This window comes from Lytechinus pictus, chromosome 2, assembly GCF_037042905.1.
Source record: "Lytechinus pictus isolate F3 Inbred chromosome 2, Lp3.0, whole genome shotgun sequence".
NCBI classification, from domain to species: Eukaryota; Metazoa; Echinodermata; class Echinoidea; order Temnopleuroida; family Toxopneustidae; genus Lytechinus; species Lytechinus pictus.
In genome coordinates this window covers 66179131-66199460 of record NC_087246.1, presented here as the reverse complement: position 1 = coordinate 66199460, position 20330 = coordinate 66179131, and the positions used below count along the sequence as shown (strand labels likewise).

The following is a 20330-nucleotide window of genomic DNA, read 5'->3' as shown; positions in this document are numbered from 1 at the left end:
AAATGACCCTTAAAATAAGGGGCCATCATAAACATAATTTGTAATATAATGTCATTTCCAGCTGGAAATTAACAACCTTTACCCATGCAAGAACGAATATTATACTCTTAGTATTCAACTTACACACATATTTCCATGGAAAAGTGATATAACATGTGGGTTTTTTGTTTTGCTTTATAAATTGAGTTACTACATTTGTTTAAACTTTTAAGAGTGCAAGCTAGATTAGATCCAATATCTTATTTCCAAAAAAGTGGATATAAGGCCTCATGGAATTTTCATGGAAGTTTCTCTCATGCAACATCTTGAATAATCTGTACATAAACTCTTTTGTGTACATAGAGTGAAGTCAAATCCGCAATCAGTTTCCCTGGTCCTGCCAAATATGTAATATTTATGTCATTATTTAAACTTACAGCATTGTTCTTATCATTGATATATTCATTATTATCATTAGTATAGTTATTATTATTATCATTATTATGGCGTTTTTTCCTTTAGCAAAAAATCCAGTGCTGCACTTGACCCAGGTGAGGTGAATGGGTACCCCTGCAGGAGTAATTCCTTGCATGCACTGAGCGCCGGTGATGGTAGCTCGAGCTAAAGCCGGGGTAATAATAGCAGCGCTTTGTATCCTCAGGTAAAAGCGCTTTATAAATCCAGCTATAATTATCATAATTATTGTTATTATTATTATTATCATTATTATATTGTTGCTATCGTTATAATTTCATTATCCTAATTATTGGTATGGTATAGTAATATATATATTAATTTTGTTATTTATCATTCAATCGTTTGAATATTTTTAAATATACAACTATTCATTTATCCTTATGTTTAGCTCAATGGATAAACAGATCTTGTCAACAAATAACACTAAATATTGGTAACTGAAATCAGATACTCGTACACATCTCAACAATCATTTTCACCTCTAACCTATTTCGATTAATTGAAAATATTCAATGATATTTTATTTGTTTCTTCAGTTTGTAATAGTATCTAAGAAGATTGTCCGCCGGTATATAAATCACATATTTTAGAGTATTTCTCACACACATACTCTCATTGTGTCAGTGTTGGTGTGTGAATCGAATTACTTGTATTTTATGTACAAAATGTACTACTTGCATGAATAAAGCAAGCACTGTTTGTTTGTTTGATATCATAATTATATTAAGTTTTGTCATATAAATCCTGTAAATCTTCCAGAGCTTTGCATTCCACGTTTCGCTTTCGTTCCATCGTGCCTATAAAATTTATGCTGAGATATATATATTTTTTGTCTTTTAATTTCTATGCTTTCTGTTGTATACGCTCGTTATTCTGAAGGGTTGTTATTCTGGACGTTCATTATTAGGAAGGTTCGTTATTCCGAAGCATGCAACTGCAAGATGAAAAGATCAAAACAATTCGTTAAGCCGAACCTTTTGGGCATTATTCGGAGGGTTCTTTAGTCGGAAAATAGGGTTTGCTATTCCGAAGGTTTGTTATTTTTCAGATTTAATATAGATTTAATAGTCCGAAAATTGAATATTGTTAAATGACTAGAAAAGTCGAGGAACTTTAATTCATATTGGGCTAACGAGCCTCGGAATGATAAACCTTATTTTGTTTTCGGATTAAAGAGCCTTTGGAATAGCGTACCCTTTTTCGTTTTTGGATTAACCGACCTTCTGAATATCGAACGTAATGTCATTTCCGGAATAACGTACGGATCAACCATCGGATCAATGAATGAACCTTCGAAATAACCTTCATAACACTGGCGTAAATCCTTGCGTCATACCTGTCGTTCAGGGGGGATGACCTATTGTTCCACCCCCCCCCCTGAACAACAGGTGTGACGCAAGGATTTACGCCAGTGCTTCGTAATGATGAGCTGTACCAATTCACACTTATTACTATATTTCGTCGTTTTTCATGAAAAATAAAGTGTATAAAGATTTCGTTGATTTGTTTTCTGCATCGTTGTGACTGAGATTCTCATGATGGAAAGGAAATATACTGGTAATCAGTTTCTTACGATATCCGAATAGACGATTACGATATGATACAAGTGAATATCACCCTAGCGTCAAACTGATTTGGTAAAAGTCAGAAAATTAAATGTTAATGAAGGGTTGAATAAATTAAAGAAAAACAAAATAGTAAAAGAATCTTCATATACTTATATTAATCTATTTACCTACTTGTTCATTTATCAGTCTACATCCAACTACCTACCATTCAGGGGCCACGAAATGGTTTTCAAAGTGTGGGGGGCTGACCATGCAAAAAATCACAATTTATGGTCATTTTTACGGTTTTGGAAAAAAGTGGGGGTTGAAGCCCCCCACTTGACTGTCATCAAAAGTTTCCTGAAACTTTTTTAAAGTCAAGGAATATCTCATATTGGTAATTTTCCTATTTTTTTTTACTGGTAGGCCCTACATGTTATTGTTGATGATAGTTAATCATAATATATTATAATAAAAGCTTGTTTGAAATAGCATTTCAGGGCTTGTGTGAAGTGTTTTTATTGCATTCATTCCAAGTGTGGATTGAAGGGGGGGGGGGTCGCAACCCAGGTTTGTTTGGCACTTATGACAAGTACCTCCCGGTTTTGTATCTTTGTGAGGTTTTTTTTTTTGGGGGGGGCGACAATCTTTTGTGTGTGTCAATTTTTCTCGGACTGAAACCTTTCTCTTAAATTCAGTTTTACAATATTCATATGAAAATATAATAAAGTTACCATTTTATTTTAAGTCAAGATCCTTAGATCTATTTTCTTGTTTTATATTTTGTTATTCCGAATGGACCCTAAAGTATTATATACTTTACCCCTTAATAGTGATACAATGTATTCAACAATAAATATTAATGGTTTTTATCTCCGAAATATAATTTTCATATAGAATGAAAGGACGTGTCATCTGGAACGATTTGGACTAAAGAATTTAAAATGTGGCATCTCTATCTTGATAGTTATAATTGGGACTATAAAGCACCGGTTTATTATCATGTTATTTAAAACATAAATATATGATTTCTTAAATCATATCTTGTCAACACTCCATCAACTGATAATGCGAAGAACTTGGGGGGTTAAAGTCAAGGTCTCTGGTCTCACTGCTTATTGGTTTTCCCTTTTTCCTGAAGTCATTACAATATTGTATGAATTCTTGTTCATTTTTTAATGGATGCGAATAAAATGAATTATGAACTTGATCGAATTTGAAAATTTCCCCAAAGAAGCAAGGCCACGGGTGGTTGGGCGGAGTTGGGGGCTCCCTTCCGTAAAACTTATAGCATTTCATTAATTAGTCTTGTTGTAGAGGCGTGCAGATGTGGGGCATAGTTTCCATAGAAGAAAAGGGTGATTTATATTATTATGTCAAAATCTGTTACAAAATCAGATTTTTGCATTAAAATGTCAAAAATTTGCTCGCATTAATTTTTTTTTGCCGCTTAGCTACGTCAGGTCTGGCCCTCTAAGAATGTTAGACTATATTACGCAACTACCCCCCTTCAAACTAAAAAAAAAATGGTCAGTCATCCCATGGCCATATACGAAGCGGGGGGGGGGGGGGGTCAGAAGGGCAGTTCCCCTCAGAAAAAAAAAAATCGTCACAAAATTAACCATAAATGTGCACGAGACCCTTCTGCAAAAGCACCCCAATGGAAAGTTCGGTCGCTTCGCTGCCTCCGTTTCAAGTTTCATTGAAAATGTTTACGCGCCTTCCTCCCCCCCCCCGGAAAAAATCTGCTTACGACCATGGTTCCCCCCATCCATGAACACAAATCGACACCCATGGAGCGAGCTTCCCGCCGTTTTGGCTGGCGAATAGCCTAGCCTCTTGTCGAGGCCCTGGCGGCTGCTTCCCGAGCGAAGCGAGGGATTTCCTAATTCGCGAAGCGAATTAGGCCTGGCGCGAGCGCGGCGCTCCGCTTCGCTCCTCCCTTGCTTAGCCATGTTCGCTCGGAAAGCAGCCGACAGGGCCTCGACAAGAGGCTAGCGAATAGCAAGCGCAAGCCCGGGTTGATCGAATGACAATCAATGTACATACCATATATGGTACACACAATGGTACACACATGCACCGCACAGACGACATTGTGTATAATTATTACGCAGGGTGTGCACACGGCACCGCACCACGCCAACTGTATATACGTGCATCCATTGCGTCTGTGATTGAGGCTAAATGCTAATGCACGTAGTCTATATTGTATCTGAAGCTACGGGATCTCGACTTGAAACTGCAACGTATTTTGCAGATTTGCAGCACGTTTTAACCTGGTAAGTGACATCAATAAAATATTAGATAGTTCATCATATTCACAGTACCGTTTAAATGTTATAATTGTTAGAATTTCTGGGCAAATTCTCATGTCGAAATATTGTCTCTTTCTCGAGCTTCCAAAATGGCGGCTTGATTAACGTCTATAGCGACAATACGTGTTCATTGTACAATGCGCAAACATTTTAGTGACTATTTTTTGCACATGTTTTGGTATCCGCGAAATTACTATGTACAACTTCAAGTGAGGCTAGCACAATTAAAAGCTAGTAAATATAGTGTTTAGTAATATCATATACGATATATATGTTTACTAAAAATAAAATCTAGGCGTCGATCATTGTGCCATGCAGTCGAATGAAGCGATTAATGCTATAATAATCAAACATCTTGTCAACTAAGTTATGTGTGTATGTCATGATGGTACTTGGACTTGGTGGACGTTGGATATTTCTCTCAGATCGACATGGCATATCATCAAAGAGTCAGATTACAAGGGATACACATGTCATAATATACTTCTAAGTTCTAACTTATATGCATTCGCAACAGCGCCCAGAGCCAAACTAGGCTGTAGTGTAGAATTGTGCATGCCGCTGTAGCTATACTATAGCTAGGCATAAAATGATTCTGATCTGGGGTATGGTACCGCCTACCGGTACTGATCAGGGGCGCGGATCCAGGATTTTCCAAAAAGGGGGATCATTCTGTTCATGACAAAATTGACAAGCAAAAAAATATCCTCATTTGCGTATGCAACTATGCATAATTTAAATATTCCCAGAAAAAAAAATTGTGCCTCTCTCTCGATCTTACTCCAAAAAAAAGGGAGGGGGGAGCTTATGTGCCGCGATATCCAGAGTTGGACTTTTACGGGGGCTGATCACTGAACTGGAGCTGATTCATGTGCCAGGCCCAGGCCGGCCAACACTTACACTACAGAGCGCGCTCCGTAGGCCTGGGGGGGGGGGGGCGGCCGCAGGGAGGGGCCGCCCCCGGCCTCCCTCGCGAGCGCGAAGTCTTTGATATCTCCTCAAATTCAAATCAAAAGAAGACGTCTCTTGCGTCTCTAGAAGAACACTGAAACTAGGCTAATTTTTAAAGGGCAAGTCCACCCCAACAAAAAGTTGATTTGAATAAAAAGAGAAAAATCCAACAAGCATAATAACACTGAAAATTTCATCAAAATCGGATGTAAAATAAGAAAGTTATGACTTTTTAAAGTTTCGCTTAATTTCACAAAACAGTTATATGCACATCCTGGCTGGTATGCAAATGAAGAAACTATGACGTCATCCACTCACTATTTCTTTTGTATTTTATTATGTGAAATATTCTAATTTTCTCCTCATTGTCAAGTGATACAACGATTAATTCGTCCCTGAACATGTGGAATTAGCATTGTTTAATACTATATGGTTCAGTCAAATTGGTCCTTATTGTCAAATCTATAAGAAATGAAATATTGTATAATTCAAACAATAAAAAACAAAAGAAATAGTGAGTGATGGACATCATCTACTGACTCACCTAGTTGTACATATCACTGTTTTGTGACAAATAAGCGAAACTTCAAACTGTCATAACTTTCTTATTTTACATCCGATTTTGATGAAATTTTCAGCACTATGCAAGTTTGATTTTTCTCTATTTATTCAAGTCAGCATTTTCCTGGGGTGGACTTGACCTTTTAATAAAGAGTGATGAGCAAGAACAGGAGGAATTATAGATCTGAGGATATAAAGAGAGAGAGAGAGATACATGTAGAGGCAATGCAAAATAAATGCAAGTAATTTTCGCAATAAATTCACTCGATATATATGATTATCTAATGTTCTGTGTCCCTTTTATGTATTCCCTTAAATATTTCTTGATTGATATTGTCTAAAAAAATGACCATCTGAAATTCATGGAACCATCAAAGGACAATTCCTTGCATTATTTTGTTTTCAACACAAATAACCTTTGCTTATGTAGAAAACAAATAAGTTTGCATGTATCACCTATTGCTTTCAAGAACTGCACTTGCCATGACACTTCACATCCTTAATCATTAAAATAGTTGACCTATTGACACATATTTTACTGTATCAAATTGCTTAAATACTCCATTGTTCTGATGGAATTAAATGTATCAGCTTTTGCAAGTTAATCATTTTGAAATTGATATATAATAGTCTATAAATGTATTTGTTTTTTTTAATGAAAGCTTCGATTGGCAAGGTTCCAGCATTTGGCAGTTACATTAAAACTGAACTAAAAATTTACCTTCACCTGTTTAATATAGATAAACAGGAGAGGATCCAGCTTTCACCAATGGGGGGGGGGGGGGGCAAAAAAGGTATTTTCCCCGCTCAACGGTTGATTTTTGTTAGTTTCTTTGAAGGGGTGATCCTATAACAGTCACTTTTTAGCTATATTCTTATAAAACAACATAATGTTTCCTAATCTCATAAGCCCTATTTCAAAAAGTTTGAGCGCGAAGCGCGAGCTGAAATTTTGGAAATTTTATGTACTAGTATTATGTCCTTAAAGGTAAATGAAACATCTGGAACGAGTGGGCTTGTGTGAAAACAGCAAAATCAAAGAAGGTTTGAGAATAATTGGACAAATATTGAGAAAGTTATGAGCATTTGAATATTGCGATCACTAATGCTATGGATAACGGAGATCCTCCTATTGGCAATGTGACAAAGATGTGTTATGTCACATGTGAACAACTTTCCCTTTGATGACTATAAAATACCCTTTAAAAGGTATCTTTTTACTCTTTCTTCTGGTGATACCAACTCTTTATCCATAATGTATTCTTTGAAAATCTGTATTACATGCCCTCCTAAAGAAAGAATATATGATCTACTTATATATATGTGATAAAAGAGGCAGTTGAAGTGAAATATATACAACAGTAATGGGAAAGTTGTTCACATGTGACATCACACATCCTTGTCCCATTGCCAACGGGGAATCTACATTGCAATAATAACCTAAATTTCAAATGCTCATAATATCTTATTCAATTTTTATCAACTTTTCTTTGATATGTTTCTTTGATTTGTTGTTTTCGCACAAGCAATCTTGTTCCAAAGGTTTAATTTTGCTTTAATCTTAAACATCCTGAGCAATGTTTTTGATCTTGAACAAGATGCGTATGTAACTATAGGCCTATATATGGCCTATAATTACTGCGAGCAGAAAATTTTAATATAGGTTCTGGTCTGATCGAAAAGACGTATTTCACCAATCAATGCGAGTCATCGCGAGCTGAAAAATTTTGACATTTCGACCTAAAAAAAATGGACGTTCGAAACACTTTTTGTAATCATGAACAGGATAGGTATATAACTAATACATGCGAGCGCGAAGCGCGATCCGAAATATTGAGATTTAACGGGACACTCTATTCATGTTTTGTAAGGCATGAAAAGGAAGGGCAATTGGGCAGCGCGAGCAGAAAATATTTGATATTCTGATCTGAAACTGGATAATTTAAGCATGTCTTAACATAAAGAACCAGTTTCAAATCTCGATAAACATGCGTGCGCGTGCATTCTAAATACATTTTTATCATGTAAATATTTGATATTCAGGTCTGAAAAGGATTAATTTCAGCACTATTTCAAGCACTGTGTAGGAAAAATCTGAAGTGGATATGGACCGCACTTAATAAATAATTACAATTTTGACCTAGAAACGGGGCAATCTTAGGTTACTTTGTCATCATACGAAAATGGTGACTATATATCTTGCTATTCCTCTTCCCATAAAAGCGCGAGATAAAACTTATCGAAAAAGGGGAAAATTTGATTATTAAGAATCATGATAATGTATTATCTTATTCATTAATTTGATTACCCTACATGAGAGCGCGAAATTTGTTAATATGAAGGCCTGAAAACTGGACATTTTAAGCGCTTTTGTAATTTTGAATAGGATGCATGGGTTGATATATTTTTGACAATTAATGCGAGCGCAAATCGGGAGCCGAATTTTTTTATCAAACGTGAGGAAAATGGGATTTTAAGTAGTTAGTTCTAGAATACAATATAAGTATACATTACTCACCAGCGCTAGCTGATTGGTGTTGACAATCAAACCTGAAAAGGGATATTTTAAGAACTTTATGGAACACACGAAGAGAAAAGGTACTTGACAAATCAAATAATGCGAGCGCGCAGCGCGGGCTGAAAACGTTGATACTCAGACAATAAAACGGACATTTTACCGATCACTTTTTGAAAATAAACTTGCAAATCAAACAAAATACTGATAGCTCGATGTCCGAACTGAAATGTGTGACTTCAATACTTTATATTTTAAGCTCCATATCAGCCTATTGAGCAAGATGTATCTCATCGAACTTTTTTTGTCGTGAAGTGGAATATTTTTTTTCCAAGTCTTCCCCTCACCTTATTTTATTCACTCGTCCTCCTCCTTTTTTGAAATCATATGGGGGCGCGCGCCCTTAGCCCCCCCCCCCTGGATCCGCCACTGGTACTGACTGGTATTGAACACCATCATTAACTAATAAACACAAACAAAAACAACAACAATGTATTGATGAATTTGCTGGAATCCTTCAGATATCGTTATAGTCTGCCCTTTTTACCAGCAAAAAGCTGGCCTGCCGAATATTATAAAACAAAAAGTCAATGTTTATAAATGCAATCACAACTCAATCATTCTGCAATAGAGTCCAGTAATAGTGCTTGTGGGCCTAATTTTTGTGAACATTCATTTCCTAGTTGAAACGGCGTGATGCATGATGTCACCTTTAAAAAGAAATCGTTTTTTAATTCCTTATCCTGATCAATTTTTGTTATTGTCGCTTTTTTTATTTCGTGAGGGCTGGGGTGTGTATCAATATCCGATAAAATTCAAAATAAAAAAGCATATTTTTGTCTTATTTATACCACTTTTCATGAAAAGAAGAATGGAATTAGCTCATCATATTTCAGGATATAATCTGGTAAAACAGTTATTTTTAATAATAATAGAAAAAAAACATTACAGAAAGAGAGCGGTAGATACCAAATATTAAGTTTAACGATTTACTCGCGGTCGAGTTTTCAGACATGGACCTCGATACATGAATCTTACCATTGCTTCAAGCTTTAGGCGGGCTAAACCGTTGTTATAATATGTAAAGTGACATCGATTGGAAAGGAAGACATTTTAGTCTTTTACTTCATCCCTTTTACCACCCGTTTTTAATATGTCTTTATCCTATTTCTAGTATTTTGTTTTTAATAACGATGATAATGACAATGATGATGATATTAATGAAAACAATATAATTTAATATAAAGTACAAATCACCATATTTTCTTGCAAAACTTTCAAAATTTAGTTTAAATTAAGCATTTTGATAGTTTTAATTGAACATGGCGTATGAAAGAGGTGTGTCTTTTCCCCCTCCCTTTCATTTCCTTTTTTTTTCTTGGTTACCTTTAGTCGTTAGTGGAACTTTTTCTTAATCTCTTTGGAGGAAGGGAATGGGACAAGTCCCCAAACTGTTCGCAAGAGCTTTACGTGGAAGAGGCGGGGGCTTTCTTGTCTCTATCAGATATCCTTAAAATTCATTGAATGTGTAATGTATATAATTATAATGTGTTTTATTTTAATAAATAAACTTGGACTTGACTTGAAAAAAATCTTTGCCAAAGAAAAGGAGCAATTACAGAGCATACGTTAGATTAAATGACGGAGTTCAAAATTCTACAAAGTATTGTGATTTTATGAGTTAAAATTTAAGGATGCATGTAAACGACCCACCTCTTTCTTGCAGGTGAACTGCAAGCTTTTTTTTTTTTTGCTTAACATTTGCAAAGAAAATTTTGTTTGGTCCGCATTCTATAGTCATGAAAACATGAGGGCCTACTGTATGGTGCTTACCTTGGTCTCAATATTTATTTATAGACTTACTCTGTATTGAGGGGGTACTACGAGGTAAGATGGAGCCACGATCAAAGTATTCTGATTGGCGAAGATCAAAACTAGTGCTATGAAGCTGGTATTGAGGACGTGGCCAAACGTGGCAGTAGGAAATCATGCGTACACAATTTCCTATTTTTCTAATGACCGGACCTTTATTGGAGGGGCGGCTGTAGACTATTTTGTGCAGGATCTTTTTCTTCACAAGACAGAAAGTTGTCGCAAATGGAGCACTTTTGTTTTTTAGACTGCACATGAAAATGAGGTTAAATACAGACCCTTTTCATATCATATGTTTAATAGTCTACACGTAGTTCTAGACGACTTAAATTCGGGTGTACAAGTTCACAGGTTCGCGCGCTCACTCGGTTCGCTCACTGTTGTTGGAATACCAGACACGTAACCCCCCCCCCCCCGCTTCCCGACCCAACACTGACGAGCCAGGCCTTTTACTAACATTTTCTGTCATTCTCATGTAATCATGATGTCAGGTATTGAATGCCGAATATAATTCATCTTCTCCGTCCATTTTTTTCTGCATTCCTATTCCGTATATCATTTCCTTTTCTTTTTCTTTTTTCTCTTCAATTATCCTCTTCGTATTGTAATTGTTGTTGCTGTTTTGCTGTTGTTCTTCCCCTTATTCTTTTTCTTCCTCAACCTTTTTCTTCCGTAATTCTTCCCTATACCTCTATAGTTTACTTAGATCCCCGCACCGGCCACATTACAGACTTCGTTCTGGTGAAGACACTACAATTTTACACATTCCTAGAGTTGTTTAAAAAGGGGGAGGGGGAAGCTAGTTTTGATTTTTGCGGTCCCAAATTATTGAATAGTTTACCAATTCACCTTCAATCGTGTACTTCTGTCGAATCGTTTAAAAGACACTTGAAAACATACTTCTTTTTTTTTTCTTTCTTTCATAGAAAGATTTTATTCAAAATCAAACACGAAATCAATTCAATTTACAGAAAAATCATGAAGCGAACATGTTTACAACAACTGTACATGCGTACTATTATCTATTGATAAAACAAAATTATGATGTTTTTACTAAGAACCCTTTCAATTTCACAATAGCGTTTCAATACGTTCTTAAAAGAACTAAAACACAACCGATCTCCCTTACAACGTGTCGAAAAAATAAAATATTTAGCGTAAAGAATATAACGGTTTACAGTAGAGTATTGAGCGTCAGGGCAACCAAACAAAAATAAATTCTTATTCAAATACACGTCATTGTTAAAAAAAGAGGTTTGGAAGTTTTGAATGAATTGTTGAGTTACAGGGCAGTCCCAAAACAGATGTGAAATGCTTTCAACAGAGGAAGAACAAAATGTACATAAATTAGATTCAGACAAGCCAATATCGTAAAGATATTTGTTCACCCCCATTATCCGATTGAAAAGTTTATATTGAAAGTATATTGAAAACATACTTATTTTTTCTTGTAGTTTAATTGTAATATTGGAGAGCAATTTGTATTAAGCGCATATTGCAATTTATAAGTACCAATTTATTATTATTATTCTCCTTTTTCTTCTCCTTCTCCTCTTTCTTCTAATCTTCTATTCCTTCTTCTCCTTCTTTTCTTCTTCATCTTTTTCTTCTTTATATTCTTCTTGTATGTATCATATCCATATCTTATTTATTGCGTATAGTTAATTATGATTTTTTCTTCGTTTTCATTATGTAAATAGTATAATTTTACCATTTTATTATCATGTCGATGACCCCACTGGAAATAACTTTTCGAGCTTTCGTGGGTCATCCTGTGCAAGCCTGTTGTCTTAATGCTACTGTATCAATCAAAGAATCAAATGCTGCATTACTGCAAGCATGGAGCACGAACTGAATTTTGACTCGAAAGGTAATATAATGACCAGTGCTCAACATGTACGATTGTAAAGAAGAGGTTATGCGTTTTTTAATGATGCCAGCGCGAAGCGCGAGCGGAATTGATATGCGATTTAGACCACAAAGCGGAATATTCCAGGTTCCTTGTTTAATCATGAACATGATTATCAAACTAATTACTGCGAATGCAAATTGATGAAAATATTTAATATAGGCCTATTGACCTGAAAAAGCGGACATAATCAAGAATTGTTGGTGGGAATTCATGCAGAGGATACCTATCTCTCTGATCAAATAACATTCATTCCCCCCTCTTTTTTTGGGGGGCCGCCATTAGGGGGGCCGCGGCTGTTTTGGCCCCCTTGGATCCAGCTATATGATAAATATAAAACGAAAAAATTAAGAAAATTAACGGTGATGAACAACAACTAAAACAATACCCCGAAACTCGAATATGGAAGGTCATTCCCTGTTGTGAATGTAAAATGTTAGAGGGACAGTATTTCTAGCTTTTCGCCGATGTTATGTTGGAAAGAGAACTTTTTTTTAGTTTGCCACGGCAGTGCGCTGTAAAATCTAACAGTAACATACAATCCTCCCGCCAATAAATGACAACGCAAGACCTTTGAACTGAAATGTCTTATCGAAGAACAGTCTTTAAAAATGTTGTCCGTACTACCCCTTTCATGAATTATAATTATCTATTTATTAACAATTTAACTTTTTGTTGTCGTTTTCATTAGGTTGATTCCAGATGCTTTGAGAACAAAATGAGTGCCCAAGAGAAAGAAGATAGCTCGCAATTTCGCTGCACGCTGTGTAACTTCACGGCAACCTCTAAAGGCGAGATTGGCAATCACTTTCTGACAGATCACATGGAAGCTTACGTGTCTCCAGTCAAAGAGGAAGACAAATCTGGGAGCACCACGGACTCCAAGGGACCAGGCAGTGATAAAGTCATAGATAAAGAAGCAGATGAGGAGAGGGACGAACACGATGAGAGTGATGACGACTATGTAGATCTGTTTGAAGAAATAGAAGAGAAGAAACCAGCGCCAAGGCCAAGGGGGCGTCCGCCTGGTCGCTCGACCGGGCGCCCAGTGGGGCGTCCACCGAAAAAGAATACCCAGAAACCTATAAAAAAACAACCATACTTTTATATAGAGGAGATAGATGACATAAAAGAGGAAGAGCCGGAAGAACCACAGGAATTCGGGCGAGGAATGAGGAGAAGGAAAAAGGCAATTCCAAGGCATATTTTGCGATACGAATTGGATGAAGATGAGTCTATGGACGATGAAGACGACGATCAGACCGAAAAGAAGAAGGTTCTACCTAAAAAAAGAACTTCATCCTTCCCTTCTGTAGAACTGAAGCCAAGGGGGAAAAGAGGAAGACCCAGGGGGAGTACGTCGCAGGAGAGGAGCAAGCAAGATTTCGAGGGTCCAAAAATCTCAAAGAAGGTTCCGACTTTGTCTAAATTACCTTTGTCGAATAAGGTGATTGAGCGGATTCTCGATGACAGAGTAAATGAATGGTACTCGACGTTCCAGGAGAGACACGTGTTGCCGATTCCTTGCCCATTCGAAGGGTGCGCACTTGACGTCACCCAGGCTGAACTCGACGTCCACCTTCAATGCCACGCAGCAAATTTAGAAGGTTTTCGTTGTCCAATTGAGGAGTGTAACTTCCTTTGCCCTCATTGGTCTAATATGAGAGTTCATTACCGTAAAGTGCACGATCCAGCATTTTACAGGTTACTCTGTGGTCTTCCTGGATGTTCCATGATCTTCCCGCGCATTGACAAGAAATCCATCTTTGTTCATGTCACAAGAAAACATCTTCGTCCTGTATTGTATGACGAGATGTCGAGCAAGAATTTTAACAAAGAGAAGTACGAAAAATACGTTTTCGCTGTTAAGGCCGAAGAGGTGGAATTGAACCAGGCTTTAGAAGATACTGAATGTGATGAAGGGGAAGCAGAGACATCACTCGAAGAACCATCTGACGCTATGCATGTAGAGGAGATGAGCGAGGTAGGGAATACGGAAACGATGTCTGAATTCGACACCGAATATCCAAAGGTAAAGAGGCGAGGACGTCCTCCTGGATCTACCAAAGCTGCTAAATTGGCGAGAATCGCTGCAGGGGAAATAATCGAGAAGAAAGATAAGAAAGACAAGAAAGGGAAAGGCAAGCGCTCGTTTAATAGAGTCATGAACAATGTTTCCTTTTTCTGCGACCTGTGTGGGGGGAAATACAAATCTGAACAGGCCGTCTTCGACCACAAAACCCTCCATTACCGCGACGATAACTGCAACGTCCTATGCTGCACAGAATGTACAGAATTCACTGCCGAGGATTCTTCTGAGCTTCGAGATCACGTTGTTTCATGTCACAAGAGACTCTTGCATCTTCATCGCTGTGACCTCTGCCAGTTTTCAACGAATCGATTCCATGATCTCAAGAAGCACATTCTAGTTCATTCGGGCAGTAAGGACTACATGTGCGATAAATGTGGCACATGTACTACCACAGCCTACAATCTTCGAGTGCATTGGCGTCGCTACCATGCCCCTGATTCAGAAAAGAATGTCAAGTGCTTCGCGTGTGACTATGTCTGTGCAGACAACGGAATTCTAAAGGTGATTTTTCGTTTTAGTTTATATTCAATATTGAATCCGAAGAATCATAACATGTTTCTCTGATTCGCTTTGAAATGTAAAGGTATCCACCATAAAAAAAAATCAAAATCTGAACGAAGGATCATTTGAATGTAGAACCATCTTGAGAACCATAATCTGAGCTTATTTTAGGAGTAGTATACATGTATAACATCTGTAATTGCCTCCTTCTTATCCATGCAAGTAGTATAATCCTCTCTCTATCTCTCTGCCTTTCTCTACATATATACCCATTCAGGAACATATTAGGTCCAAACACGGTATGATGGTGTATGGCAAGGACTTCGATAATGCCCGTCCACTGCCGACGTATTCTTGCACAGAATGTGACTACGTAGGTCGCAAGAAATCAAGTCTGGACTACCACATGCGTATCCACACTGAGAACCGACAGTTCAAGTGCCACATCTGCCCTTACGCCAGTAAGACCAAGAACAACCTCTTGCTTCATATACGGACACACGAAGGGATGCAGCCGTTGAAGTGCCCCGAATGTGACTTCAGAGGTGAGAATGACGAACTGCTTGATCCATTGGCGGATGAAGGATTTTTTAGTGAATGGGCCCACTATTTCTTAAAAAACAATTGGACAAGCAAAAAAAAAAAAAAGGGGGGGGGGTCACCTTTCCGATTTTTTTCTCTTCTTTTAGGGGGGGGGGGTGATACATAAAAGCTTTTGCAGTTTGTTATGATTTTGCTTTCCGAAAATTCATTTTTTAAAGATCTGTCTACTTTGTCGGACTTATTAACCAAATAGTTATGAAATGCAATGAATTATCTTCCAAGTTTGATTTTATAAAAGCACAAATATGTATTAAAAATGATATTCCTGTATGAACCTACATGTATATCTCATTTCCGACATCTCTTTCAGGTGCAACCAACAAGATCATATCGGAGCATGTGATGTGCAAACATGCACGTGTTCGTCCTTACACTTGCAAAATATGTGGCTGGACGTCGTCTTACCACGGCAATATGTGGAAGCACGTAGAGACGCATCGTCGTGAGCTGGGTGACGCAATGCCTGAAGAACCGGTCAGTGTCATCTCTACGGAAGGACATATGGTTGCCGCTCCACTCAAGGCACCGACGTTGAAGAAGCGAGGGGGAGGTGGATCTACGTCGCCATCTGGCAGTGCGGCGAAGACGCCAAAGATGAGAGGGAAGCGAAACAATCGTCCCCGCTTCGAGGAGATGGAAGTTACGGTCGAGACCCAAGTGCACGACGGGCATGATGACAGCATGAAGGAAGGTGTAGTTATTCAGGTAAGGAAACTTCACAATTAGTTGTAGCAATTCTTTTGAAATTTCATCGCACTACACAAAGTTTTCATATTTCTTTTAAGTTCACCAAAATAAAATAGTTGCTCGAGATCCAATCTTTGCAATGTTTGCATGATTTTAGCCCCAAGATCAATTTCAAGTTGGCATGTTTGGAGGCTTTTCCAAAAGTAATTGTCATGTTTTGAAAGGTATACTGATAAAAAAAACCTGATTTTACAGAAAAAAAGAGAAGATTTTGCAGAAAGCAATAACAGAATCATTCTGTAAATTCATAAACCAGGAATTTTTCTGCAATTTAACAGAACAGGTCTGTTTAAAAAGGGGGAAAGGATGTTTTATGAAAGGAAATTTGTAAGGTTCCATACACCAAATACCAATTTCCTGTAAGATTACGCAATCTGGTAAGATTACAGGTGTTCTCGAGACTCTGCTGCAGGAACTTCTTTTATTTTAAGGATAAATTTTCTAACAGTGTACCTGTACACTGGGCCGTATACTAGTACATATTAGCGGTCCTCAGCTTTTCATTTAGGTTTTACCACATGTGGAGTTAAACAATGAATTGTCTAAACCCTGTACTATTATCACATCTCCAGCTCCCAGTGTCCACTGTTCTGGACGGCCAGACGATTACCCTTGCAGAAGGCATCAGTGAAGAAGCAGCGATGGGAGCATCGGCTCTGAGTCGCCTATCACAAGGGGGTGAGATCACCGTCCGCGAGGTTCATTTCTTGCAAGGTGGGGACAACCAGCAACAGCATCACGAAATGATCACCTACAATGTACCCCCTGTCGCAGTCACCCAGCAAATCATCGCAGGTGGGGACATGAGTCATGTGATCAGTGAAGCGCAGTATCATCAACAACATCAGCAGCATCAGCAGTCGCAGGAGCACGAAGTGGAACATCATTACGTGGAGGCGGGTCTGCAGACCGTTCAGGTGGTCACCACGCATCAAGATAGTGGGGTTCCTCGAGCCGTAACGGAGCAGGTAGTGCACGCGATACCGCATCAGCAAGACCACCACCAGGAACATCACCAGGATCCCCGGGTTGTCGAGCAACACCGCGAAGAACCTATCGTACATCAGCTCATTCCCATGACCCTTCCTCATGAAGCCGAGCTAGTGATGAGTATGATGCAGGCACACCAGGCCAATATCTCTCAAGCGCAGTAACTACCTAGTTGGAACAACAATTGGGATGATGTTCATGACCCCTTGCACACTTATAATACCTCTTTAAGATTCCAACACAGACTCGTGTCAAGAAACTGGTTTAGTAACTATTTTGACTGAAAATTACATAATAATTTACCACCGAGATTGAATTATTGTAATCAGTGTCCTTCCCCGCGCTCCTACTCTAACCATCCTCAAATAAAAATGTTTTTATCAGGGGGTGTTTCATAAAGATGTTCGTAAGTTAAGAGCGACTTTAAAAACGACTGGTGAGCCTTTCTTTTGCGCTAACCATCGCCAATGAACATTTGGTGTACACCATTTACCACAAGAATGGATCATCAGTAATTCTTAAAGTCGCTCTTAACTTACAAGTAGCTTTATGAAATACCCACCGGGTGTATGATGGTAAATTATTTTATTTACTATTGATCGGTCAATCAAAGTTATTTATTAATGTATTTTTTTATAGTTTAGTTATGTATCTAAAAAATAATTTTGGGGTGCCTTTTTCAATTCAATTCAATTCAAGGTTTATTAAAAACGTGAGTCGCAACCAAATGGCTGAATTGGTCATGTAAACAAAGTACAAAGAATTAAAATACTCATTACATATCTAAACATTAAAAAGCAGTAAACTCTGTAAAAACTGACATGAGAAATAGGTGTCTCATAGGCAAGAATACTTAGGCTATGAAAATTTATATACCTGCACATAAGATAATGAGGAAATGATAAAATAAGAATAAAAAAATCCCCAAACAAGTTGTAGAAGATTCTTAAAAATATATGGACACTAAATAAAAGTGTTGATTACTTCATTCATTAAAAAAACTTGATATTGCTAGTAGGCTGGTATTGCTTTCAAATGAGTAATGGGTTTATTGATTGGGCATATCTTTATTCAGGAGATTTTTGAAATATGGTATGGGGCTATTGCGAAATCGATTTGTCGTACATTTGTATTGTTGGTATCTAGGAGTATGTCGGAGATTGATGGTTAAGTTTTTTGGAGGAGGTAACAGGTAATGAAAGTTTTTTCTTTCTTTATCAAGAGTATGAATTGATGTTTGATTTTTTTAGATTTATTTATTCATTTATTTAATGGCCAAATGGGCTGTACTTTTATGGCAGGAACTATTTTTTTTTCATTTTGAAATAATGAATTCCTCTCTTCCATGAAAGTATCACAAGATATTCATGTTGTTCATAGTTTCACTTCATAAATATTGATAATATTTTGCGTCCGGGGCTGTCATTTACATTTATACATGTGTGTGTATTTTATTCAAAATAAATTGTTTTCCATTCTCTTCCTCACAAATTGGGTAAGTTAAGTAGGGGCCGCGGGGAGGGGGGGGGGGGGGTCTCATCCGTTGCCCACTTTTTAGTAGACCTATGGCAAGGAGAGCCCTACCCGTATACCACTTTCAAAATCGTTCCACGGTCCCTGAAAAGTTACCTACCGATTTGTTTGATGTGTCGTACAAGTGATTCTATTCGTATATGTATTTCATTTTGCACGAAGTATGCACCTTCATCCTGTTACATGATGAAAAATAACATTATATAGGTGATGTTTCGTTCCATTTTGAAAAGAATTGAAAAGAAAACAAATGTTTCCGTAGCCTCAAATTGTTTTCATGTTAAGCTTTTCTTTGGCCGATGTTTGAATAACTTCATAATAGAGCAATGCTGGGGGAAGATATTTTACTTTTTTGCCTTTGAGTTGGTTTCATGTACCATTATGTTCGTTCAGAAAACAATATGTTACAATGCATTCATTGTTGTGCATGTATATAGTGGCCGTACGTCTACTTGAAAATTGAAATACTATCTGCGTAGTATGAAGACAGGCTTAAAGAAAGAATAAATGTGAAAAAGAAGAAAATGATAAGGAAAAGAGGAGAATTAAAGTACTGTATGTATTTGGCGTGCGCCGAAAAGTAATAAAAAGTATCACAAAGTAAATGTATTATGTAATATATTATAAACGCGAATCTTCCAATTTCAAGAAACAGTTTTCAAGTTCTTATTTGTACAGTAAATTTGTTCATAATTTTCGGCATTGACTTGTTTCTTCGATCTGACTTTGTAATTTTCATATAACAATGAATTTTTCCATATCAACAATTTGTTCACATGACGTTTTCTAATATTTTGTATTATTATTAAGTTTTGTATTTATTTATTTGTTTTTTAAAAACTTAAGTTAATAATGTATTGTCGTTACTTTAAGGTTATAGACCCACTGAATTTCATGTTTTGTTTTCCAAAGCTATATTGATGAAACAATAAAAAGTGTTCATACTTGCTTTTCCGCCGGATGCACACTGTCCGTATTTTGTGTGTGTTTTGTGCGCGGAAGGGGGTGGGGGTGGGGCTGAAGCCCACCCCCTCCCACTCAGTCCGTGACTCCTGCGTATACTAGTATGTCAACAGGAGGGGGTTCACTTTAAACAAAAAAAAATGGTTCAACTTTGTAACTTTTGTACTTAATTTTAGACCTTTTATAACCGATGTCTAAAGGGTGTGGTCATTATGACCGCCCCCGTTAGACTCAACACTTACTGTAGTCTGGGGGAAAAACCTGATTAAAAGTAGATTTTAGAAGGAAAGAAAAGTGCAACACAATGCCAAAGTGATACCAACGAGAAAACTTCTTAAAATGGGAACCCAACCCACTGAAGTGGGAGGCTGGCTGCTAAAAAAAATTCAAACTAGCAGATTGAGGATGATTATAAATGTTAGGGATACTCCAGGCTGAAACTATACGATTTGAACAGATATAGTGAAATCAGACAAACAAAACACGGAAAATCTCATAAAAATCGCACAAGGAATAACAAAGTTGTATAAAAAATATAATATTTTAAAATTTTACTTTTCCAGTGAAACATTTCTTTGCATGTCCATATAAATATGCAAAAAATAAAAATTAGGGTCCCCGGGACGGCAGGGCCCCGGTCTATATTTACCCATTTGAATTTAATACAGGGTATATAGAGTTACACGACAAATAACTTTCAATCTTCACTTATTCGATAACATTGCATATTAATTGATCTTTCCTTCTTATTATTCTTTATTCCTCTTTTTTC

General features: G+C 37.3%; 1 protein-coding gene across 1 annotated transcript; it reads left to right on the top strand.

Annotated features, from left to right (window-relative positions):
• The first annotated feature begins 3815 nt into the window (after nucleotides 1-3815).
• LOC129253775 (uncharacterized) lies at nucleotides 3816-19560 on the top strand. The gene is made up of 5 exons (XM_054892203.2): nucleotides 3816-4285; nucleotides 12821-14722; nucleotides 15000-15267; nucleotides 15636-16030; nucleotides 16645-19560. The coding sequence occupies exons 2-5, from the start codon at nucleotides 12848-12850 to the stop codon at nucleotides 17224-17226; spliced, it is 3120 nt and encodes a 1039-aa protein (XP_054748178.2). The 5' UTR covers nucleotides 3816-4285; nucleotides 12821-12847; the 3' UTR covers nucleotides 17227-19560.
• The last annotated feature ends 770 nt before the right edge of the window (nucleotides 19561-20330 follow it).